Source organism: Symphalangus syndactylus, chromosome 2 (genome assembly GCF_028878055.3).
Source record: "Symphalangus syndactylus isolate Jambi chromosome 2, NHGRI_mSymSyn1-v2.1_pri, whole genome shotgun sequence".
Classification (NCBI taxonomy): Eukaryota; Metazoa; Chordata; class Mammalia; order Primates; family Hylobatidae; genus Symphalangus; species Symphalangus syndactylus.
The window spans coordinates 36106724-36132044 of NC_072424.2; the positions used below are offsets into that span (position 1 = coordinate 36106724).

The 25321-nt window shown below is 48.7% G+C and overlaps 1 protein-coding gene across 1 annotated transcript; it reads left to right on the forward strand.

The window, feature by feature from the left end:
• Nucleotides 1-1030: 1030 nt before the first annotated feature.
• On the forward strand, nucleotides 1031-25321 carry ACTR1A (actin related protein 1A). The gene is made up of 11 exons (XM_055250707.2): nucleotides 1031-1202; nucleotides 13886-13950; nucleotides 15371-15446; nucleotides 16237-16362; nucleotides 18797-18921; nucleotides 20155-20371; nucleotides 21446-21538; nucleotides 22367-22541; nucleotides 22644-22705; nucleotides 23367-23407; nucleotides 23574-25321. Exons 1-11 carry the CDS (start codon nucleotides 1155-1157, stop codon nucleotides 23674-23676), a joined length of 1131 nt encoding a protein of 376 aa, XP_055106682.1. The 5' UTR covers nucleotides 1031-1154; the 3' UTR covers nucleotides 23677-25321.

A 25321-nucleotide genomic window follows, 5' to 3' on the forward strand; every position in this document is an offset into this window, starting at 1 on the left:
CTCCCCCTAGTGTTAGGAGGAACCCAAGTTTAGAGATACTGAGCACCCTCTGAGGTGCTAGGGTCCCACGAAAGCACCGAGAAGTGCGCCAACAAAGGATTTGTTACTGTTTTGCTGAAGCGCTGCTAACCAGGATTTAAACATAAATCTGACAATGAATTGATTCATTCATCCATGGGGCGTTAGTATTAATAGATGATAATAAATCTAATGTTTTCTAGGGCTATTGACAAAAAGGTCCCTGAAATTTCAAGGGCTCTGGGGAAGAACATAATCCAGAGAAAAAAATGCACCGGGCTCATTTGAAAGCAGTGACACATAACCTCTCTTCACCTCCATTTTCTCAACCATCAATGTCAATTCTAGCTCCTTATGAAAATTAAAGAGATACTAGAGCAGTTTCTGAAACCCTTAGATGATGTTTTAATGACCAAAAGATTACCTATACCAGTAGTTCCAATTGCCAATCTTCGGATCAATGTTAGCCTGTTACGCAGAAAAAAAGAAAATGCAAAAGGCAACGACAATGTACAGGTTTTTAACTTAAAGCTAATTTTATGCAATTTAAATTGTTTTCCTTTGTTGTAGGAATATGTCCTCTCGGGTACGTGTGTCAACATTTCCTTTTTGTTAGAGTGTGAGGTGCTAGGAGATGTTTATTAAAGTCTTATAGACCCAAATAAAAACATGAGAACCTTATATTGTCTAAGGGAACGTTGGGGGGAGTGGTAGGGCTGATCTGCAAAATCCAAACATCCATGAATTACGACCAATCCAAACCGAACTACAGACAAGTACTCGAGAAGACTACATACCTCAGCATGCACTGCGAACTTCTTCAAAGGAACTACAGACGCAGGCATGCAACATGACCATCAACCTGTGTCTCTGGCTGTTTAATCTAGGGAGACCACAAATCCCAGGGTACTGTACATTGGAAATGCGACTCCCAGTCTTAAACTAGGCGGGCAACAAAGGAAGCTAGATCGCTAACCCAGGCGCAAAGCTTGCTGGGGATTGTAGTTCTTCAGAGATGAGGTCGGGCCGCTCCCTCGTCGCCCTGAACCGGCGGCTAGACTGCGCATGCGTGTCAGTGGCGCTAGCGGCGGACCCGGCTGGGCAGTTCCTTCCCCAGAAGGAGAGATTCCTCTGCCATGGAGTCCTACGATGTGATCGCCAACCAGCCTGTCGTGATCGACAACGTGAGTTGCGTCTTTCCTATCTATAAGGGGACTTGGGCTCTCCTCCTCGAAAGGATCGCTTCCCGGGGTTCAGCCTGAGCCGCCGGCTCTTTGTCACTGGCCCGGCCTGTCAGGCGCTTTCAGCCACCGCCGCCTCCTTCCTCCCCTTATCACATAGTCCGCAGGCAAGGCGGCCAGCCAGCAAAAGTGTGATAGAGAACTCTGGAGTGGATAAAGGAAAGAGTTATAGTCCAAGCCAGTCCTTGGGCCCTTGGCTCTAGGGGCCTTAACCGCTGTGTGAGAGCCTGTCGCCCGCCCTCTCCCTTGTTTCCGATGGCTCTATTGGTTGCTCTGGCTGTCCATCTTGGCCAGTGATACCGCCTCTTAGTCTTGCCGGATGAGGCTAGGCCTCTGCGGTGATTGGCTCACGCCCCTGCCGTTCTTCCTGGCCGCCATATTGTTTTCCCTCTTGAAGGGGCGGGGCAGTGCTCCAGGTCTGTGGGTATTGGCTTCCGGGACTCTGGGTGGTGGGGCCTAAAGGAGAGGGCCCGCCCGCGAGTGGAGAACGGCTAAGTTTTCCTTAGGTCTCAGCCGGCTCTGCGGCTTGGTGGTATGGATCTGGGTGGGGCCCGAGAATCTGCTGCCAGAAACTGCTGTAGGATGTCAACTATTACTGTGATTATAAATTACAAAGTTGATAAAGGTCGAAAAGAAAGGAGAGTGACAAAGCAAGTAGAGAGGTTGTCCTCCTCTTTGGAACGCCTAGTTCTTAGGGGGAAAAAATTACCAAACTTAATATTTGCCTGGCGCTCTAGCGCTTCCAGGGCATTTTCACATACATTCGAGTTGGATCCTCACAAAAACTGGACGCATAGTTTAAAAGGAACTTTGATCTTCGTGTTACCGATGAGAAAACTGAAGCGCGAAGACGTAACGTGAGCCCAAGGTCACATAGCAGAGATGCCCTAAATCCAGTACTTTATCCATCTTCCCTTTTGCCAGCACCATGCAGAAGCATCAATATTGACCAATAGAAAGAATCTAAATACTGCTTTTATTTTGGGGGGAAAGGAGAAAATTGTAAAACGACTGCATTTCTGCCTTCGATTCAAAGCTTTAGTCCCACAGAGACATACCTTTCTGTGTCCCTTGTAGGTCCCTCCATTGAGGCAAAACTACCAGTTCTCTCTATTGTAAGCTGACTTTGTCAGATTCCCTTTGTTGATTCAGCTCCTGGGACCTCAGGCATATTACAATGTTCTCGTTTAAGCTTCAGCTCTCTTAGGTAGATAGGAATTACTATCCCCAGTGTGTGCAGGGATGTTAAATAACAGATTTCAAACCATCCAGCTTAGGAATTGAGGAGCCAGTCATCAGACTGAGATCCAGTTCCAAGTTGCTCGCTTTTTCCAATATATTTTTGTTGTTGTTTTCATTAAATTTTCCTTCTCTCCAGGGGTATTTTGTTTTTATTATTTTGTTTTTATTATTCCCCCTTAGAAAGGGGCAGGATTGAGCTCAATGAGACAGCTCATTTTTTTTTCTTTTTTTTTTTTTTTGGAGACAGGGTCTCGCTCTGTTGCTGAGTCTGAAATGCGGTGGCGCGATCACAGCTCACTGCAGCCTCAACCTCCTGGGCTCAAGTGATCCTCCCGCTTAAGCCTCCCGAGTAGCTGGGGCTGCAGGCACGCGCCACCACCCCTGGCTAGTTTTTCTATTTTTTGTACGAAGGGTTTCACCATGTTGTCCAGGCTGGTCTCAAACTCCTGGGCTGTTGTGATTCTCCTACCTTGGCCTCCCAAAGTGCTGGGATTACAGGCCTGAGCCACTGTGCCTGGCAGAGACACCTCTTTTTTTGGTGTGGGGTGTGGAGGGAACAGGATCTCCCTTTGTCACCCAGGCTGGAGTGCAATTGTGCGATCTCAGCTCACTGCAGCCTCCGCCTCCAGGTTCAAGAGATTCTCCAGCCTAGACTCCCAAGTAGCTGGGATTACAGATGTGCACCACCACGCCTGGCTAATTTTTGTATTTTTAGTAGAGACGGGGTTTCACCATATTGGCCAGACTTGTCCTGAACTCCTGACCTCAAATGATCCACCCGCCTCGGCCTCCCAAAGTGCTGGGATTACAAGCATGAGCCACCACACCCAGCCCAGATACTTCATTTTTGAGAGGATCTTTTTGTCTCCCTCACTAGACTATTAAATCCTGTGGAAAAAGATGATATTCTCCCACAGGTTTAGTGGTGTTGGAAAAAAAAATTTAAGAAAGATGATATTCCTTTAGTCTCACTTCACCCACTTCTCTCCACACACACACAGTATACCTAGGGTCTGGCACCTCTGTGTGCTCAATAAATGTTTTTTCATTGGATTGATGGGTGATTGGATAAATGACTGAATATCTCTATCAAAGTAACAAAGATATTCCTAAATAAAGAAAAGATGGGGAGTTTTCTCTAGTTAGTTACTGCAGATAATTGAGTAGGACTTTTTGTTCTTGATGTTGATTTTCAGAAAGCACTATGATTTCTGTCTTTAGCCAGGCTCTTTGTGCTTCTTCTGCCTTTTTCTGAGTTGTCAAAAGGAAAAATATATAGAATTCAATTTCCTGTTTTCATCAGCAATGCAGAAGGAACAACCTATCTATCCCACCAGCTCCTTTGCTTCTTGAATTGCTAGGCACGAGTTCCATCTCCAGCCATTTTCTTTAATATCACTTACACTAATGCATCTTAGTTTTTTTCTTTCTCTTTCCTGGTAGTATGTTTCGAAATGCATTACAGCAGTGATGCATTTTTAGTTTCAAGATTTAAAGAATTGACTTGTCTTTTTTTTCCCCCCTCTGGGAAAACATGTCCTTTATTATGCCAGTATTTCTGCCAAAAGGTGAAGTAGGAGAAACTTAAGTCATTTTCCTATTAGTATTTGCTGAATATCTGCCACATTTTTACATTTGGGGTCTCAGATAGTCCTTGCTGTTTAACATTTGGGGGGGTCATTTTGTTTTTATTATTTTCAAGATAGTAGCTGTATAGGAAACATTATTTGAAATATCTGAGACAACTTATTACATATAATGAGAATAATGTATCACTAGCTATGTTAACTCCATAGCTTAACATGTTGCTACACTTTATTTATGGGCCAAGAAGAGTATAATCAAAAGAATGCAGGAGAGAGAAAGCAGGGAAAGAGCCCCATTAGGTTCACAGCCTTTCCCAATCATAAGACAACTGTGACCACTCCTTTCATCTTACTCTGGCATCAAGTCATTTCATCAGAATTTAATGAGGAAAATGGAGGGGCAGGTAGGTGTGTGCTTTAATGACAACAATAAAGTGATAGGTATTTTTTTTAATCACCCAAGAAGCTTTATGATGATAGGTATTTTTTAAAACCAAATATAACTCATTTCTTCCAAAAGACATATCATAGAGAATAGTGTAAGATAGGAGCAGCTCCTAGGCCACATTTTGAGGACTACACTTTGATCAGAATACCATGTTTATTCCGAAACTCAAATTTTTCCTAAGATCCAGGCCAAATGTGGTGGCTTACTCCTGTAATTCCAGCATTTTGGAATGGCTGGAAGATCGTTTGAGCCCAGGAATTGGAGACCAGCCTGGGCAACATAGTGAGACTTCATCGCTACTTAAAAAAAAGAAAAATTAGCCAGGCTTGCTTGGTGGCATGCACCTGTAGGAGGCTGAGATGGGAGGATCACTTGAGCCTAGGAGTTTGAGGCTGCAGTGAGATCGTGCACCTCACTCCAGCCTATTTAAAAAAAAAAAAACTCGTAAGTTTACAGTTTTGCCTAAACCTAAAATGGATCAACATTCTTGTCAAACTTAAAACTGTCTTTGTGACTATATGGACCTAAATGCAGGCTCTTCAGAAGTTCAACAATAAGCTAAGCATTTGTTTGTTTTGCTTTGGATGTAGTGCTGCTTCAGCCCCCTTTAAAAAAAAAAAAAAAAAAAAAAAGAGGGCCGGGCACGGTGGCTCACGCTTGTAATCCCAGCACTTTGGGAGGCCGAGGCGGGCGGATCACGAGGTCAGGAGATCGAGACCACGGTGAAACCCCGTCTCTACTAAAAATACAAAAAATTAGCCGGGCGTGGTGGCGGGCGCCTGTAGTCCCAGCTACTTGGAGAGGCTGAGGCAGGAGAATGGCGTGAACCCGGGAGGCGGAGCTTGCAGTGAGCCGAGATTGCGCCACTGCACTCCAGCCTGGGCGACAGAGCGAAGACTCCGTCTCAAAAAAAAAAAAAAAAAAAAAAGAGAGAGATACTTTAAACATACAGAAAAATTCGGTGTGGTATATAACAAGCACCCAGGTAGCATGTGTCTACTACCCAGATTTAATAAATATTGACATGTTGCCATATTTGCCTCAGTATTTTTTTTGCTTTAGTGTTCCCATCCACCTTCATGTTTTAAGGAAATAAAACATTACAGATATAATTGAAGACTCTTTGTACCCCTCCACAACCCTATCTTTTTTTTTTTTTTTTTTTGAGACAAGGTCTCACTCTGTTGCCCAGGTTGGAGCTCAGTGGCACAATCAAAGCTCACTGCAGCCTCAGCTTGCCAAGCTTAAGCAGTCACCCCACCTCAGCCTCCCAAGTAGCTGGGACTACAGCCATGTACCACCTGCTCAGCATTTTTTGCTTCATTTGTAGAAATGGGGTCTCCCTGTGTTCCCCAGGCTGATCTAGAACTCCTGGGCTGAAGCAGTCCTCCCACCTCAGCTTCCCAAAGTGCTGGGATTACAGGCATGAGCCACTGTGCCTGGCAACCCTATCCTTTCTCTCTGTTTTACAAATAACCTGCAAAACAACCATCATCATAAAATTGTCCTCCTTTTGTACTCAGGAAGATGAGTCAGGAGAATTGTGTTGTTCAAGGCCAGCCTGGGCAATACAGCAAGACCCCCATCTCTTTTTTTTTTTTTTTTTTTGAGACGGAGTCTCGCCCTGTCACCCAGGCTGGAGTGCAGTGGTGTGATCTGGGCTCACTGCAAGCTCCACCTCCCAGGTTCACGCCATTCTCCTGCCTCAGCCTCCCGAGTAGCTGGGACTACAGGCGCCTGCCACCACGCCCGGCTAATTTTTTTTGTATTTTTAGTAGAGACGGGGTTTCACCATGTTAGCCAGGATGGTCTTGATCTCCTGACCTCATGATCCGCCCACCTCGGCCTCCCAAAGTGCTGGGATTACAGGCGTAAGCCACCGCACCCAGCCTGACCCCCATCTCTTTAAAAAAAAAAAATTGTGCTCCTTTCCACCTATGTTTTTTTTAATTTTTAATTATTATTTGCTTTAAATTTTTTTTTAGAGATGAGGTCTTACTCTATCACCCAGATTAGAGTGCAGTGCTGCAGTCGTAGCTCACTGCAGCCTCAAACTCCTGAGCTCAGGCAAACCCCCTGCCTCAGCCTCCCAAGTAGCTGGGAGTATAGGAGGAGTAAGCCACCATGCCTAGATGCATCCATGATTTTATGTACATGTACATTTTAAGTTTGGCAGGGGAGTGTGCTGTTTGTTTTGACAGTTTACTTAAGTGCTATCATCTTACTGTTATCTCTTTTTATTATAGCAATTTCAAACATACAAAAGGAGAAGGAATAGTGTAAGGAAAATCCATACGTTCACCTAGCTGTAACAGTTATCAAACTCTTGGCCAGTCTTTTCAACTACATTGCTGCCCATTTCCCTCTCTCACATTCTTTTTTTTTTTTTTTTTTTTCCCCTGAGATGGCGTCTGCTGTGTTGCCCAGGCTGGAGTGCAGTGATGCTCACTGCAACCTCCACCTCCCTGGCTCAAGCAATTCTCCTGCTGCAGCTTCCCGAGTAGCTGGGACTACAGGCACGCACTACCATGCCCAACTAATTTTTGTATTTTTAGTAGAGATGTGGTTTTGCCATGTTGGCCAGACTGGGCTCGAACTCCTGGCCTCAAAGGATCCACCCGCCTCAGCCTCCCAACGTTCTGGGATTATAGGCGTGAGCCACCACGCCCAGCCCTACACTCATTTAAAAACATAATCAATATACTATTATCATGCCTAATCAAATTAACAAGAACCCCTTAATCTTATCAGTTATCTAGTCAGTGTTCAGATTTCACTAATTGTCTAAAAAATTTTTTCTTTTACAATTTGTTATCAGCTTTTCTGATCCTAATGCTGATTCACTTAAGTTTTTAGGGACACTAGAATTAGCTGAGGAAATGAAGTCAATGTATTCATCTAACACTGTCACTTGCAGTGTGATATTCAGGCTGTTGGCTGTACAGCTTCAGCAAGAATCCATCCCTAGCTTGATAGAAAAGGTGAAGAAGATATAAAGATATTTTCGCTGTTCAATTATGTATATTTTGCGAGCCAAGGATGTGCTTCACACTGAGCTAAGTCCTCTGAGGGTAAAAAAGAAATCAGATACCATGTGGAAGAAGAAACATCACCAATTAGTGGCTGGAAATGCCTAGAATACGGATCTCAAACTCAATGCCTGCAGAAGCCAAGCAGGAATGGAAATATACTCAAAAGAGAAGAGAGAGAATAGCCTGAAAGTCACATCTTCCAGGGTGGGAAATCTGAAAGGTGCATTGAATTGAGCATGCCTGACCAAAATGTTAACTGCTTCTCCTTTCTATCCAATTGTCCCCATGCAGGAACATGGGCCTAGTGTTGCCAGATATTCTGATTTTTAAAAATTTGTGTATTTATCGAGGTCAGGAGATCGAGACCATCCTGGCTAATACGGTGAAACCCCGTCTTTACTAAAAATACAAAAAATTAGCCAGGCGTGCTGGCGGGCACCTGTAGTCCCAGCTACTCGGGAGGCTGAGGCAGGAGAATGGCTTTGGACCCGGGAGGCGGAGCTTGCAGTGAGCCGAGATCGCGCCACTGCACTCCAGCCTGGGAGAAAGAGCAAGACTCCGTATCAAAAAAAAAAAAAAGAAATTGTGTATTTATTTATTTATTTTGAGACGGAGGCTGTCTCTGTCGCCCAGGCTAAATTGCAGTGGTACAATCTCGGCTCACTTTAACCGCCCCCGCGTGAGTTCAAGAGATTCTCCTGCCTCAGCCTCCCGAGTACTGGGACTGCAGGCACGTGCCACCACACCCATCTAATTTTTTTTTTTTTTTAGATGGAGCCTCCCACTGTCGCCCAGGCTGGAGTGCAGTCGCGCAATGTCAGCTCACTGCAAGCTCCACCTCCCGAGTTCACGCCATTCTCCTGCCTCAGCCTCCAGAGTAGCTGGGACTACAGGCGCCCACCACCTCGCCCGGCTAATTTTTTGTACCTTTAGTAGAGACGGGGTTTCACCGTGTTAGCCAGGATAGTCTCAATCTCCTGACCTCGTGATCCTCCCGCCTTGGCCTCGCAAAGTGCTGGGATTACAGGTGTGAGCCACTGCGCCTGGCCTTATTTTGAATTTTTTATATATATTTTTTGAGGCAGAGGCTCACTCTATCGCCCAGTCTGCAGTGCAGTGGCGAGATCACGGCTCACTGTAGCCCTGACCTCTTGGGCTCAGCCTCCCAAGTAGCAGGGACTATGGACCTGCACCACCACGCCCGAGTAATTTTTAAATATTTTGTAGGCCTGGTATGGTGGCACATGCCTGTAATCCTAGCACTTTGAGAGGCCAAGGCGCGTGGATCACTTGAGATCAGGAGTTCGAGACCAGCCTGGCCAACGTGGTGAAACCCCGTCTACACTAAAAATACAAAAATTAGCCGGGCGTGGTAACGCACGCCTGTAACCACAACTACTCAGGAGGCTGAGACAGGACAATCGCTTGAATCCAGGAGGCGGAGGTTGCAGTGAGCTGAGATTGTGCCACTGCACTCTAGGTGGGTGACAAAGCCAGACTCCATCTCAAAAAAATTAAATATTTTGTAGAGACGGCGTTTTGCCACGTTGCCCAGGCTGGTCTCTCGAACTCTTGGCCTCAAGCAGTCCTCCCGCATCTGCCTTCCAAAGTCATGGGGTGACAGGTGTGGGCCACCGCACCCAGCCATACTATTTGTTTGTTTGGTTGGTTGGTTGGTTGGTTTTGAGACAGGGTCTTATCTTACTCTGTCATCCAGGCTGGAGTGCAGCAGTGCAATTACAGCTTGCTGCAGCCTTGACCTCCCAGACTCAAGTGATCCTCCGACCTCAGCCTCCTGAGTAGCTGGGACCACAGGCACACAACCACCATGCCCAGCTAATTTTTGTATTTTTTGTAAAGATGGGGTTTCGCCATGTTGTGCAGGCTGGTCTCGACCTGCCGGGCTCAGGCAATCTTCCTAGCTCAGCCTCCCAAGTAGCTACGAGACAGGCACGCATCACCATGCCTGGCTAACTTTTTGGTATTTTTTGTAGTGATGGGGTTTCTCCATTTTGGCCAGGCTGGTCTCAAACTCCTGGCCTCAAAGTGATCTGCGCGCCTCGGCCTTCCTAAGTGCTTGGATTATAGGCATGAGTCACCACACCCAGCCGAGACTACTCAAGAAGCTTCTACCAGGCATTTTTTCATTTGGCCTTGCCAGAGTGAATAACAAAGACAGTGGCAGCTTATTTGCCAGGTACACAGTTCCTAGTTGTAAATACTGTTAAAGAAATGGACATAACCCTTTTGTATGCTCTTGAGCAGAATTTATGTGGCTTGAGCAGAATTGAGGCAGCTCAGCTGCTCCTCATTCTCCACTGATTCTTCACCCTATGACTGGCCTGGCAGGCCTGCTTGGAGGCTGCAAGGACATGCTGGGTCTGGTTCCACCTTGTGCATCACTCCCAGTGCTGCTTTCCCCTTTGCTGAACCGCCTCTGCCTGGGGCTTCTGTCATTTCAGCTGGTCATTCAGGTTCCATACTTTAGTTTCTATCTGCCAGTCATTTGCACTTGATTTTAATTTTACTCAGCCAGCATCTGTTGAGTACCCAGCAAATGCCAGATACTGCCGAAATGTACTTTAGCCTTAAGGAACTTCTACTGAAAAGAGACGAAAGTGGAAACCTTACATTGTAATAGAAAGCAGAATGAAGGGCATGCCACCTCGTGGTGCAGGTAATGGCGATTTGCTGTGAGATAATAGGAAGATGATCATTCATTCCAATTGGGGATGTTTCTTCAGGAGGAAGGTGATGATATTTGAACTGGGCATTTTATACTCTTTGCTAGGAAGGACAGAGAAGAAAAAACAAATCTGACTTCATAATCTGCCTGTTTACCCAGACTCTAGTCCTTTTGCTAGTAAACTAAAAATCAAATACCCAGAAAAATCATCTCTTAAAAATATCCAGGGTCTGAAGGACAGATCTCATCCTCTCTTGTTTTTAACCTCTGCCAGGAGACCCAATTAGTCTGTTGGCATCACCACACCCAGATGAAGGCAGTGAGCAATCATTGGAAGCCTGAGCAAACAAGTTCTAGGAGTTCCCTTCTTGCCTGTCCGTGCCTTGCTCTCAGAGCCCTTGGGTTTGTAGGCAGATTCCCCCTCCTTCCCAGTCTTTCAGCTCACTTGACAGCTGCACCTTTTCCAGGCTCCTTGTTGTACTGCCCAGTCCAATGAGTTTGCACATTGTCTTCTGTTTTCACTCTCTTCTGTTGGCAAAGGTTCCTGCTCCCTTAGAGAACTGGCTGCCCTGCTCTCCTCTCATACCACTTTCTCTGCCTTTCAACCACTTCTTTTTTTTTTTTTTTTTTTTTGAGGGGGAGTCTCATTCTGTCTCCCTGGCTGGAGTGCAGTGGTGCGATCTTGGCTCACTGCAACCTCCACCTCCTGGGTTCAAGTGATTCTCCTGCCTCAGCCTCCCTGAGTAGCTGGGATTACAGACGTGTAGCACACCTGGCTAATTTTTGTATTTGTAGTAGAGACAGGGTTTTGCCATGTTGGCCAGGCTGGCCTTGAACTCCCTGGCCTCATGTGATCTGCCCCGCTTCAGCCTCCCACAGTGCTGGGATTACAGGCATGAGCCACCACGTCCGGCTTCCTTCAACCACTTGCTTCCTCCACCAACCTCTGTCTTGCCAAAGGCAAGCACCAGATGGCCAGTCTCACTCCCCCTCTTCCTGCAGAAGAGCAGGAATAAGAGAGTCAAGGAGGGAAGCAGGCATGTTGCTGGGAAGCCTTTGGTGCAGATAACCTGGGCTACTTAGAGTCTCCTGGTGTGTTCAGTGCTTGCAGAGTGGGGTCAGGAAATACCACACTCCACCCCAGGAGAGTGGTCAACAGGCAGCAGGAAAAGGCTTGCCCCAGCTACGGGTGCAGCTGCAAACCATGTTGGGTTAGAAATGTGAGGATATCAGGTGTGGTGGTAGAAGAGTTAAGAAGGAAGAGGAGGCCGGGCACGTTGCTTCATGCCTGTAATCCCAGCACTTTGTGAGGCCGAGGCAGGTGGATCACAAGGTCAGGAGTTCGAGACCAGCCTGACCAACATGGTGAAACCCCGTCTCCACTAAAAATACAAAAATTAGCCAGGCATGGTGGTGCGCACCTGTAATCCCAGCTATTCAGGAGGCTGAGGCAGGAGAATCGCTTGAACCCAGGAGGCGGAGGTTGCAGTGAGCCGAGATTGTACCACTGCACTCCAGCCTGGGTGAACAGACTGAGACTGTCTCAAAAAAAAAAAAAAAAAAAAAAGGCTGAGCGCGGTGGCTCACGCTTGTAATCCCAGCACTTTGGGAGGCTGAGGCGGGCAGATCACGAGGTCAGGAGATGGAGACCATGGTGAAACCCCATCTCTACTAAAAATATAAAAAAATTCGCCAGGCGTGGTGGCGGGCGCCTATAATCCCAGCTACTCGGAGAGGCTGAGGCAGGAGAATGGCGTGAACCCGGGAGGTGGAGCTTGCAGTGAGCTGAGATGGCGCCACTGCACTCCAGCACTCCAGCACTCCAGCCTGGGTGACAGAGCGAGACTCCGTCTCAAAAAAAAAAAAAAAAGGCCGGGCACGGTGTCTCACGCCTGTAATCCCAGCACTTTGGGAGGCCAAGGCAGGCGGAATCACGAGGAGATCAAGATCATCCTGGCTAACACGGTGAAACCCCGTCTCTACTAAAAAAAAAAAAAATACAAAAAAATTAGCCAGGCATGCTGGTGGGCGCCTGTAGTCCCAGCTACTCAGGAGGCTGAGGCAGGAGAATGGCGTGAACCTGGGAGGCAGAGCTTGCAGTGAGCCCAGATTGCAACCACTGCACTCCAGCCTGGGCAACAGAGCGAGACTCCATCTCAAAAAAAAGGAAGAGGACAGGTTGTATCTACAAGCAGTATTAAGCCTTGACATCTGTCCTGCACAGGGTTGGTCTCTGTGTCTAGAGTCAATGTTTACATTGATTGGGCCCTGGGTGGTACCTGAGATGCTGGGAGAACTCAGATTCTTTTCTGGACACCTCACTCGACATACCAAGTGTTGGAGCAGCAGGACTGTGGTTCTCTTCTATTCTCAGAGTAGGCTTTAGTCTTTGCTTCTCTTTACCATCAGGAGACCAAGGAGTAAAAGGAAAGCATAGTTAAAAAGAAAACAACAAAAATCTCCCAAAGCATAGTGCTCTGCCCTTGCGATAAGAACCAGACAGCACATGTTCCATGGGAGTCCATTTCAAGCATGACAGTGCTCATGGCGGTGTCTGTCACAGAGGCCCTGGAAGCTGGGAGAGTTCAGGCCTGAGCCGGGAAAGTAGGTTAAAAGCACCCCAGAGTGGTGTAACAAGGAGTCATGTGCTTTTCCCACCTTATGTTCCTGAACTTGGCTGCTTTGATGCTTCTAGGTACTTTCTTCTTTCCCCAGGTTTTCTGTCTTTTTCTTCCCTTTATTACTAGTATTTTTAATTCCCAAAGCAAATGTTCAATGTAGAAAAGTCAGAGACCACAGAAAAATCACACAATACGGCTGAGTATACAGTGAGAATCCTCCTCACCATCCTATTTCCACTTCCCTTCTTTTGGTGTGCATTCACCTTTTTCTAAGTTCAAATAAATGTATATATTATATGCAAATATAGGCCAGGCGCGGTGGCTCACGCTTGTAATCCCAGCACTTTGGGAGGCCGAGGCGGGTGGATCACGAGATCAGGAGATCGAGACCACGGTGAAACCCCGTCTCTACTAAAAATACAAAAACAATTAGCCGGGCGTGGTGGCGGGCGCCTGTAGTCCCAGCTACTCGGACAGGCTGAGGCAGGAGAATGGCATGAACCCGGGAGGCGGAGCTTGCAGTGAGCCGAGATCGCGCTACTGCACTCCAGCCTGGGTGACAGAGCGAGACTCCGTCTCAAAAAAAAAAAAAAATTATATGCAAATATTAGGTTTTTTGTTTTTTTTCCTGTGAGACAGAGTCTCACTCTGTCACCCAGGCTGGAGTGCAGTGGCACAGTCTTGGCTCACTGTAACCTCTGCCTCCCAGGTTCAAGTGATTCTCCCACCTCAGCCTCCCAAGTAGCTGGAAATACAGGTGCCCGCCAACACGCCCGGCTAATTTTTTTATTTTTACTAGAGACAGGGTTTCACCATGGCGGCTAGGCTGGTCTCAAACTCCTGACCTCAAGTGATCTGCCTGCCTCTGCCTCCCAAAGTGTTGGGATTACAAGTGTGAGCCACTGCGCCCGGCCGCTTTCTTTTCTTAAATAAAAATGGTACCATATAATGTATTTTTCCTTTTGTATTTGTGATAGTTCTGACTCCTCATTCTCTCTCCTCTTTCCTCAGGGATCCGGTGTGATTAAAGCTGGTTTTGCTGGTGATCAGATCCCCAAATACTGCTTTCCAAACTAGTAAGTCATTCTGTAGCTTAGACGTTATGGAGGTTCATCAGCTTTGTTACATGCCCAGCCCTATAAGGGACAGGAGCCGGGTTTGGAGTCAATAAAGGAAAATAGTTGCCTACATGGTACAATTTGAGAGGCATAGACAAGAGGCCTCTTTTTAAAAATCCAATTTTATCTGATGCTAAAAAATTTTATCATTGGTAACTCATTGCTTTGGAGGATTGCCTCTTGGTGGAGCCCTCCTTTTAAAATTCTCCTATCACCCAGGCTGGGGATTAACATTTAACCCATCCACCATCTTTTTTTTTTTTTTTTTTTTTTTTTTTGAGACAGAGTCTCGCTCTTTTGCCCAGGCTGGAGTGCAGTGGTGCGATCTCGGCTTACTGCAAGCTCCACCTCCCAGGTTCACACCATTCTCCTGCCTCAGCCTCCCGAGTAGCTGGGACTACAGGCACCCGCCACCATGCCGGGCTAATTTTTTTGTATTTTTAGTAGAGATGGGATTTCACTGTGTTAGCCAGGATGGTCTTGATCTCCTGACCTCGTGATCCGCCTGCCTCAGCCTCCCAAAGTGCTGGGATTACAGCCCTTCTACCATCTTAATGAAGAGTTTCTCAGAACTTTCCTCCTAAGGCAGAGAGACTGCAGGCAGGAGAAGAGCACAGAGGCTTACAGGAAGGGCTTAAAGTGGGAGGGAAAGGAAGAGGCTATCTGTCCAATCTATAGCATCACAGTTTTTTTTGTTTTGTGAGACGGAGTCTCATTCTGTAGCCCAGGCTGGAGTGCAGTGGCGCAATCTTGGCTCACTGCAACTCCTGCCTTGCAGGTTCAAGCAATTCTCGTGCCTCAGCCTCCCAAGTAGCTGGGATTATAGGCATGTGCCATGACGCCCAGCTAATGTTTGTATTTTTAGTAGAGATGGGGTTTCACCATGTTGGCCAGGCTGGTCTCAAACTCTTGACCTCAAATGATCCACCTGCCTCAGCCTCCCAAAGTGCTAGGATTATAGGCGTGAGCCACGGAGCCCGGCCCAACATCACAGTTTTACTTAGAGGTCCTGGGAAGGGGACTAAGGACACTAAAATGTTTTGAGTTAATCACTCCTTTAGAAATTCTCATTTCCTCATCTTTCTTGGTCTGTACATACACTGGAGAAAGAGAAGAACTAGAGGTATTGAATACTCTAAAAATTTGTTTTCATAATTTATAATAAATATAAAATATGAAATAATATATAAATAATACATGTTCATTTTAGAAATTGTGGAAAATACAGAAAAGTATAAAGAAGAAAATCAAAATAAACTGTGACTTCACTCCTCGAAGATAATCTCAGTAGAATTTGAGTGTGTATGTACATCTATACATCCTTCCTGTGTTCTGTCATGAAATGAAAAATGATGGTCCTCCTCACTGTCTTTTCTAGTGTGGGCCGACCCAAGCACGTTCGTGTCATGGCAGGAGCCCTTGAAGGCGACATCTTCATTGGCCCCAAAGCTGAGGTAATTCCCAGGCCTACAGAACAAGCCTCAAGCCAGCAGGGGACCTTCATTATTCACCACATGGAACATGTCCCAACATTTGGAAATACCCATAAGTAAAAGGGGCAACTTTCTCTGAAAATCTCCTTTTTGATTCTCTCATCCTAGGCTTAGGTGGTTTATTTTTCCCAGGAACAGCCTGTGGTCTTGGAGAAGAAATACCTGGGACCTCACTTTGGGACACACTGAGACCAGTCTAGAAAACAGGGCTGTTGTCTTCTTCTACATTCTGTCACTGCCTTGTCAGTGATCAAATTTACTGTGTTTATTATTTTTTTCACAAAAAATATTCAGTGGGGAGATCCTGGCTGGGGTATCCTAGGGATGAGTTAATTCACACAGCTTTGGCAGAGCCCTCATGCAGCCTCTCGTAAGCAGATAGCAGAATCGCTATTGCCATCCTTGGCTTCAAGTGCTGAGGCCCAGAGGTGGGAGTCATGAGATTGTGTCCTGGAACCAGGCAACGAGGAAAATGCCTCCTGCCACTTGCCCTAGAGGCACCTGAGGGGCCGTGGAAATGCAGAAGCCCCCTGCTTTGCCAGCTCCTCAGAAATGAGGGCAGTTTGCAGCAAACAGTGTATAGCCTTGGAGAATGAGTGCTCACCCTTAGCCCTGGGCAAGGACAGCAGGGTGGGAGCTCAGAAAGCTGAGGCTTCTTTGCGAGGGATTCAGCTTGCACTGCTTAGTCTTGGGAGAGCAGGGTCCTGGGCGGAGCCTGACTGCAGCCGCAGGTCCTGTTCTCTTTTCCCAGGAGCACCGAGGGCTGCTTTCAATCCGCTATCCCATGGAACATGGCATCGTCAAGGATTGGAACGACATGGAACGCATTTGGCAATATGTCTATTCTAAGGACCAGCTACAGACTTTCTCAGAGGAGGTGAGGATCCTGTGTGTAGGGCACTCCTGTAGGGTATGCAAAGCTGTGTCAAACTCCTACCCTAGAGATGATGAGGAGGATGATGATCACTGCCAAGAGTGCTGGAGCCATTTGATTTTCAGGCATATTCAGATTTAATCTTAACACCATTCCTATGAGATGTAGGTAGTATTATCTCATTTTACAAACAAGGGAACAAGTTCAGAAAAGCCAAGTCGTGGCCGGGCGCGGTGGCTCACACCTGTAATCCCAGCACTTTGGAAGGCCGAGGCGGGTGGATCACGAGGTCAGGAGATTGAGACCGTCCTGGCTAACACGGTGAAACCCTGTCTCCACTAAAAATACAAAAAAATTCCCCGGGCGTGGTGGCGGGCGCCTGTAGTCCCAGCTACTCCGGAGGCTGAGGCAGGAGAATGGCGTGAACCCGGGAGGCGGAGCTTGCAGCGATCCGAGATTGCGCCACTGCACTCCAGCCTGGGTGACGGAGCGAGACTCCGTCTCAAAAAAAAAAAGAAAAGTCAAGTCGTATTTCCAAGGTCACCTAGTGAACAAAGGGTAGAGATGGAATTCAAACCTATGTCTTTTAGAACTCAAAGCCTGTGCTCATTAACTTCTTTAATCCATACTGGAGTGCAATAGCTCACTGCAGCCTCGACCTCCTGGGTTCAAGTAATCCTCCCATCTCAGCCCCACCCCCCACCATGCCAGGCTAATTTGTGTGTGTGTGTGTGTGTGTGTGTGTGTGTGTGTGTGGTGGGGTTTTGCTCTTGTTGGCCAGGCTGGAGTGCAATGGCATGATCTAGGCTCACTGCAACCTCTGCCTCCTGGATTCAAATGATTCTCCTGCCTCAGCTTCCCAAGTAGCTGGGATTACAGCATGAGAGCCACGGCATCTGGCAAATTTTGTATTTTTTGTACAGACAAGGTTTTGCCATGTTGCCCAGGCTGGTCTCGAACTCCTAGGTTCAGGCAATCTATCCGCCTCCACCTCTCAAAGTGCTGGGATTACAGGCATGAGCCACTTTGTGCAGCCTGTGCTTATTAACTTGTGAGGAAGTAACTCTCCATTCAAAAATGTAAAGGGAGGCTGGTCACTGTGGGTCATGCCTATAATCCCAGCACTTTGGGTGGATCTCTTGAGCTCAGGAGTTTGAGACCAAGTTGGGCAGCATGGCGAAACACCACCTCTACTAAAAACACCACCTCTACTAAAAAAATAGCTGGGTATAGTGGTGCGTGCCTGTAGTCCCAGCTACTTGAAATGATGAGGTGGGAGGACTGCTTGAGCCTGGGGGCGTCGAGGTTGCAGTAAGCAAGATCGCACCACTGAACTCGCAGCCTGGTGACAGAGTGAGACCCTGTCTCAAAAAAAAAAAAAAAGAAAGAAAGAAAATGCAGAGAGGTGCAGATTAGGTGTATCAATTTCCAGGTGCAGGTGGGATGTTTTCAGTTTTGGTTTTTTTTTTGTTTGTTTGCTTTTTTGAGATGGAGTTTCGCTCTTGTTGCCCAGGCTAGAGTACAATGGCGCAATCTCGGCTCACCGCAACCTTCGCCTCCCGGGTTCAAGCGATTCTCCTGCCTCAGCCTCCCTGAGTAGCTGGGATTACAGGCATGCACCACCACGCCCGGCTAATTTTGTACTTTTAGTAGAGACGGGGTTTCTCCATGTTGGTCAGGCTGGTCTCGAACTCCCGACCTCAGATGATCCGCTGGCCTCGGCCTCCCAAAGTGCTGGGATTACAGGCGTGAGCCACCGTGCCCGGCTGTTTTGAGACAGTTTTTTTAAAGCAGTGGTCCCAACCTTTTTGGCACCAGGGACTAGTTTCTTGGAAGACAGTTTTTCCATGGGGGTGGGGGTTTGGGGTGGGCAGATAGTTTCGGGATGAAACTGTTCCACCTCTGATCATCAGGCATTCAATTCTCATAAGGAGTGCCCAACCTAGATCCCTCACATGTGCAGTTCACAGTAGGGTTCATACTCCAGTGAGAATCTAGTGCCTTGGATGATCTGACCGGAGGTGGAGCTCAGACAGTAATGCTCGCTTACCTGCCACTCACCTCCTGCTGTGCAGCCTGGTTCCTAACAGGTCACAGACTGCTACTGGTCTGCGGCAGGAATTTAGAGTTTCACAAAATATTCTTGACAGCTGGAGATACACAGTAGACACAGGAGCCTGTATAACAATCTTGGAGGACAAGGAGGGGAGCTGGGGGGCACAGCTGAGGACAGAATGAAATATTAAAGTGGGCATTAACTTGAAAAGTTGAGAAACCTACTTGGGCAGGGATAGTTGACAGGCACAGCTTGCCTTTCTTTGGAGGCTGACAGAAGTCCCCGGGCTCTCAAACCAGCAAGGCAGGGTCTTCTCCCCCAAGACTAATGAAGATGGAAATCTGGCCTTGGCCTCATTGTCTCCCGGGCTCCTTTCACCAGCATCCTGTGCTCCTGACTGAGGCGCCTTTAAATCCACGAAAAAACCGGGAACGAGCTGCCGAAGTTTTCTTCGAGACCTTCAATGTGCCCGCTCTTTTCATCTCCATGCAAGCTGTACTCAGCCTGTGAGTAGCAGCTGGCTAGCCCGGCCCCTGCGGGGAAAGCAGTCCTTTGGCACAGCTGAGGCTGGCTCTCCTCTGGAATGGTTCAGAGTAACTTGAGCCCCCTCTGCTAGGGAAAGGTTAAAGATGGTGGGAAAGAGAGAGAGGCTTTTGTGGAAACTGAGCACTGAGGCTTCGTAGTTGAAAGCAAAGGAGGACATGTGGCTGCTATTGACCACATCCCAGTGTCAGGACTCCTAGCGGGTTTGGTCCCCAAGGCCTTGGCTGGGCCTGCCGAGGCAGCCACATGCTGCAGCAACTCTTCCCGGAGGCCCCTGTAATGTGTCCACTTGTTATTCAGCACTTACAGTGGCCAGCTGCTCCGCCAGGCTGCTGAGACAACCATGATCCGAATGCCACCACAGTCCTTGTTCCCATCCCCTATGGCTCCTGTCACACTCTTACCCTGCCTCACACCAGAGTGAGGTCTACGGCAGAGATTATCCATGAGTGACCTATACATGGGATTTATTTGACCCCATTAACAAACTGTGAGCCAGCATTTAAAAATCAAGAGCTGTCCCATCAAAATCCAAATTTTTGGCTTCTCTGAAAAAAATGGGAAGATCTGGGCATGCCGGGCACACATTCCCACAGGGTAAAAATCAGCTAGAGCTGAAGAGCGGCTGCCACTTGAGATGGGGCTGGCAAGCCCACCCTCCCCACAGCACGTCCATGCTCTGTTGGCCTCTCCGCACTGAGCAGGGGGTCAGTTGCCTCACTTGCCTTTTTTTTGGAGGGAGGCTGACAAAGGTTCCCGGGCTCTCAAACCAGTAAAGCAGGGTCTTCTCCTGCCTTTGTTTTTTATGGAAGTGAAAAATATTCTTATTTTTCTTTACTCTTGCTTTTCCTGCCTGGCCCCTGTTGGCATTTGAGGGTTTTTCCTTTTGTCTAGAGAGTTAAAACTGGCCCCTAGGCTGGGTCTCTGAAGCAGCTGAAGGCCAGGCCATCTCAGACAGGAAGGCCTGCTCTTCTGGGTGTGGGGAGGGAACTTGGAGAAGATGAGCTCCTTCCGTTCAGGTATCTCATGGCTTGCTCCAACACCCGGGCTTCCTTAGTACCCAGTCCATTCTACGGCCCGTGGAGAGAGGCAGGCCCAAGCTTTAGTTTAGCTGACATTGAACTCTAAATAAAGAAGTGTATTTATTCCCAGCGTGAGGAGGCAGTGCTGAGTGACGGTTTGCCCTATTGCTTCAGTTATGCTACAGGCAGGACCACAGGGGTGGTGCTGGATTCTGGGGATGGAGTCACCCATGCTGTGCCCATCTATGAGGGCTTTGCCATGCCCCACTCCATCATGCGCATCGACATCGCGGGCCGGGACGTCTCTCGCTTCCTGCGCCTCTACCTGCGTAAGGAGGGCTACGACTTCCACTCATCCTCTGAGTTTGAGATCGTCAAGGCCATAAAAGAAGTAAGTGCTGTCCCCTGGGCCTAGGGATGGAGTGGGGGTTGGGAGCATAGCACCCAGGACCTTAGTGACCTGCCAGTGAAGCCAGGCGAAGCACCTGCCTGGGGGTCCCTGGCGAGGCCTTGTTCTTCCCAGCCAGGTCTCCCCCATGTCACACTGACAGATTCGCCTTGATGACGTGCTGCCATCTTGTTGGGGGAAAGGGAGCTGCTTCCATTTCTTCAGTTGGGTGATGGCTACATAGGGGCTCAGTATGTTTTTTATACCTTATATGCAAATTACATAGGGTTTGGTTTTGTTTCATTTTGTTTTGTTTCTGAGATGGAGTCTCGCTCTGTCACCCAGGCTGCAGTGCAATGGTGTGATCTCGGCTCACTGTAACCTCCGCCTCCCTGTAACCTCCGCCTCCTGGGTTCAAGCAATCGCTTGAATCCTGCCTCAGCCTCCCAAGTAGCTGGGATTATAGGTGCCTGCCACCACACCCCACTAATTTTTGTATTTTTAGCAGAGACGAGGTTTCACCATGTTGATCAGGCTGGTCTCAAACTCCTCACCACAAGTGATCTGCCCGCCTCAGCCTCCCAAAGTGCTAGAATTACAGCATGAGCTACCACGCCCAGTCCTGGTTTTTTTATTTTTATTTTTTTAACATCCTTGAAGAAGTCATAATACATTTAAAACATTTGTCTTTGTAACTAAACTGAAACCTCCTGCCACCTGTGGCTACAGGGAAAACTCTGAGCTGGGTAGGACCAGAACCATATGAGTGGTAGAAGGAGAAAGATGCCTGGGCCTGGGCTGAACTTAGGTTGTGGTCTCAGACCTAGGATCCAGAGGCCAAGTTACCAAGCTTGCCCATCAGGAAGGTGGAGCAGTTAAGAACTCATATGCTAAATGCCACCCAGTGAAGGCCAACAGAGACCGCACTGCCCCTGCTTCTGGGCAGCAGCTATAGTGACCATTGGGGCCATCACAGCATTTAGACAGGTTTGTGCAGCAGCACATTCCTCCCCTGGGCCTTTGACCGGGTGTGCACCAGATTTCCTGCCAGCCTGACTGTCTTGCTTGGATCTGCAGAGAGCCTGCTACCTATCCATAAACCCCCAGAAGGATGAGACACTAGAGACAGAGAAAGCTCAGTACTACCTGCCTGATGGCAGCACCATTGAGGTAGGTGGCCTGCCTTCTTTCTTCGGTCCTCTTAGGTCCACAAAAGCTCTGGGCCCAACCAGAATTCTCCATCAGGATCTGGAGTCTGGCAGGCCAGTCCCTTTACACCAAGCTTGTCCAACCCCTGGCCCATGGGCTGCACGTGGCCCAGGATGGCTTTCAGTAAGGCCCAACACAAAGTCGTAAACTTTCTTAAAACATTATGAGATTTTTTTGCAGCTTTTTTTTTTTTTTTTAGCTCAGCAGCTGTCATTAGTGTTAGTGTATATTATGTGTGGCCCAAGACAATTCTTCTTCCAGTGTGGCCCAGGGAAGCCAAAAGATTGGACACCCCAGCCTTACTTACACCCTCTGTCTGGAGCAGCAGAGCTCCTGAGCATGAGTGGCCCTGCCTCCTGCAGCAGAGGCAGCAAGAACTTTGCTCCCTCCCGCTAGAGGGGAGGAAGCTCCTAAGGGATTGTCCCACATCAGTATGAGATTAGGAAGTGGGATGGTTAGTGCCATCCTTCACCACACCTGGGCACAGTGTAGGGTGAGTTACCACTCCCTTGAACCCCCATTGCTAGGAAGACATTTCCATGAGCAAATAAATCCATGTATTGATGCCAAAGACCTCTTGGCTGGAAAATGCCAGAGCGAGAAGGAAATATAGGGGCCTCCCCTCACTAGTTTCCAGGAGGCCTATCTTTGTTCCTTTAAGCCCTTGACATGTAGAGTCTGTCTTGAGCCTGGCCTTCATAGCCACCTAGTTACTAAGTGACGTGCAGAGAGGCGTCTTCCATTCCCACTCCCAGCTCCGACCTCTTCAGCTGGCCCTCCTACCTGCAGATTGGTCCTTCCCGATTCCGGGCCCCTGAGCTGCTCTTCAGGCCAGATTTGATTGGAGAGGAGAGTGAAGGCATCCACGAGGTCCTGGTGTTCGCTATCCAGAAGTCAGACATGGACCTGCGGCGCACACTTTTCTCCAACATTGTCCTCTCAGGAGGCTCTACCCTGTTCAAAGGTTTGTCTCTTCTCTTGGAGCCCTTCCCCTGGAAGTGTTCAGCTCCTGCTGGCTCCAGGCACCCCGAGAATTGACTTGAAGTTCTCCTCTTTGCCCATTCAGGTTTTGGTGACAGGCTCCTGAGTGAAGTGAAGAAACTAGCTCCAAAAGACGTGAAGATCAGGGTAGGAGCATGGTGGGGCCTGGCCTGGGTGGAACTGGGCTTCCATGGACAGAGTGCTACCTGGTGTAGCTTCCCTCTAGCTTTGCCCAAGCTCTTCAAGCAGCCATGGCTCTACAAGCAGCGCCAGGTTCCCAGCCTATACACTGACCCTGAGGTCTAGGTCAGCCACAGGGAGGCTGAGTTTTCATTCTCCCTCTTCACGCCAAAGGCAGGCAGTTCTAATACCCAGATGAGGCAGGGTACTAGGTAGAGGGCCCCCTGTGTGATCTTTCAGGGAAACTATAATCTTAAGAGGAGACTGACTTACTGTTGCTGTGCCCCCTGCCCAGGTGGCTCCCCTGTCACACAGTCTGACACCTTAGTGATAAGTGAAGGGTGTTGGCTGTCTGAGGAGAGCGGGGATCCTAAAGGAAGGAGTACAGTTCTTGCCACGGAGTCTGCTTCTCCCTGCCCCCCTGATAGTCCCAGCTTCCCTGGGACCTGTGGGGACTGGAAACCTGCTTTCCCAGATGAGTGGCAGGCTGGCCACAGTGCCCTCCAGAGAGGCCAGAGCTTCAGGCTTGTGTGAAATGTATCCCCTGCCATGGGCAGAAAGAGCATTGTAGGGAAAGGGAGCGGGAGGGCTGGAAGTCTCAGATTCCTCTTTCCCCCCACCTTTGCAGATATCTGCACCTCAGGAGAGACTGTATTCCACATGGATTGGGTGAGTAGCCCTTCCGGGAATAAGAACGGAACAGGAAGTGATGGCACTGATAACCCCTCAGCACCCTCTAAAGAAAAGCCTGATTTGGTTTGGCGCCAGGGGACTGGTAGGCTCTACACACACCCACTTCTCTCTCACACGGTTCCTCTGGGTTTCCTCCCTCCAGGGGCTCCATCCTGGCCTCCCTGGACACCTTTAAGAAGATGTGGGTCTCCAAGAAGGAATATGAGGAAGACGGTGCCCGATCCATCCACAGAAAAACCTTCTAATGTCGGGACATCATCTTCACCTCTCTCTGAAGTTAACTCCACTTTAAAACTCGCTTTCTTGAGTCGGAGTGTTTGCAAGGAACTGCCTGTGTGTGAGTGCATGTGTGGATATGAGTGTGTGCGCACTTGCGAGTGCCGTGTGGCCCTGGGACCCCGGGCCCAGAAAGGACGATGAACTACCCGCAGTGGTGATGGCCTGAGGCCTGGGGTTGACCATTAACTTGCTCCTGACAGGGAAGAGCGCTGGCAGAGGCTGTGCTCCCTCAGGTGGCCTCTGGCTGGCTGTGGGGGACTCCGTTTACTACCACAGGGAGACAGAGGGAGGTAAGCCATCCCCCGGGAGACCTTGCTGCTGATCATCCTAGGCTGGGCTGGCCCCACCCTCACCCCCACCCCCAGGGTGCCCTGAGGCCCCAGGCAGCTGCTGCCTCCCCTTGCTGGTCACTCCACTATCGATGCCTCCTGACTGCACACTGAGGACTGGGGCTGGGGTTGAGTTCTGTCTGGTTTTGTTGCCATTTTGGTTTGGGAGGCTGGAAAAGCACCCCAAGAGCTATTACAGAGATTGGAGTCAGGAGAGAGCAGGAGGCCCTCATGTTCACCAGGGAACAGGACCACACTGGCCACTGGAGGAGGGCAGGAGCAGTCCTCCCTCTGAATGACTGCAGAGTAAATGTTCCCAGCCTAGTCCCCTTTCGGGGGCCTTGGGAGAGTTTAAGGCACCTGCTGGTTCCAGGTCCTCGCTTTCCATCTGTTCTTGTTGCAACGTCATCTTCAAACAGTTTTATTTATTGAAGTGTTTGTTCAGTTAGGGGCTGGAGAGGGAGCTCGCTGCCTCCTGCCTTGCTACACTAATGTTTACAGCACCTAAGCTTAGCCTCCAGGGCCCCACCTGTCCCAGCTGATGGTGAGCTGACAGTGTCCACAGGTTGCAGAACCATTTGAGATTGGAAGCTACGCTCAAAGACACTCCCACCAGGCTCTTTCTCCCTTTTCCTCTTGCTCACTGCCCTGGAATCAACAGGCTGGTTGCTGGTTAGATTTTCTGAAACAGGAGGTAAAATTTTTCTTTGGCAGAGGCCCCTAAGCAAGGGAGGGGTGTTGGAGAGCCAGTGCCCTTAAGACTGGAGAAAGCTGCAATTTACCAAGTTGCCTTTTGCCACTATAGCTGACCAGGGGACTATGTTGTAGAGGTGGGAAGGCCCCCTCTGGGCTGATCTTGTGCCATTCTTGACCTTGGACCTGCTTGGTTAAGGAGGAAGTGGGCCAGACCAGAGTGCCAGGAGCTAATGGAGCCAGGCCTGACTCCTAGGAGTGGTCCAAAGGCCTTCAGCCTAGACGGTGCAAAGCTGGGGCCAGCCTGTCTTCACCGGCACCCTCACCTGTTACACCAAGACCCACCCCAATCCCAGACTTCACACAGTATTCTCCCCGACGCCGTCCTATGACCAAAGGCCCCTGCCAGGTGTGGGCCGCAGCAGCAGGTGTGTGTGAAAGCGATGTAGCGCCCCGCGGACCGCAGTGCGCTTAACAAACTCACCTCCCTTCTCTTAGCCCAAACCTGTCCCTCGCACAGCCTCGCACAAACCACATTGCCTGGTGGGGCCCAGTGTACTGAAATAAAGTCGTTCCGATAGACACATCA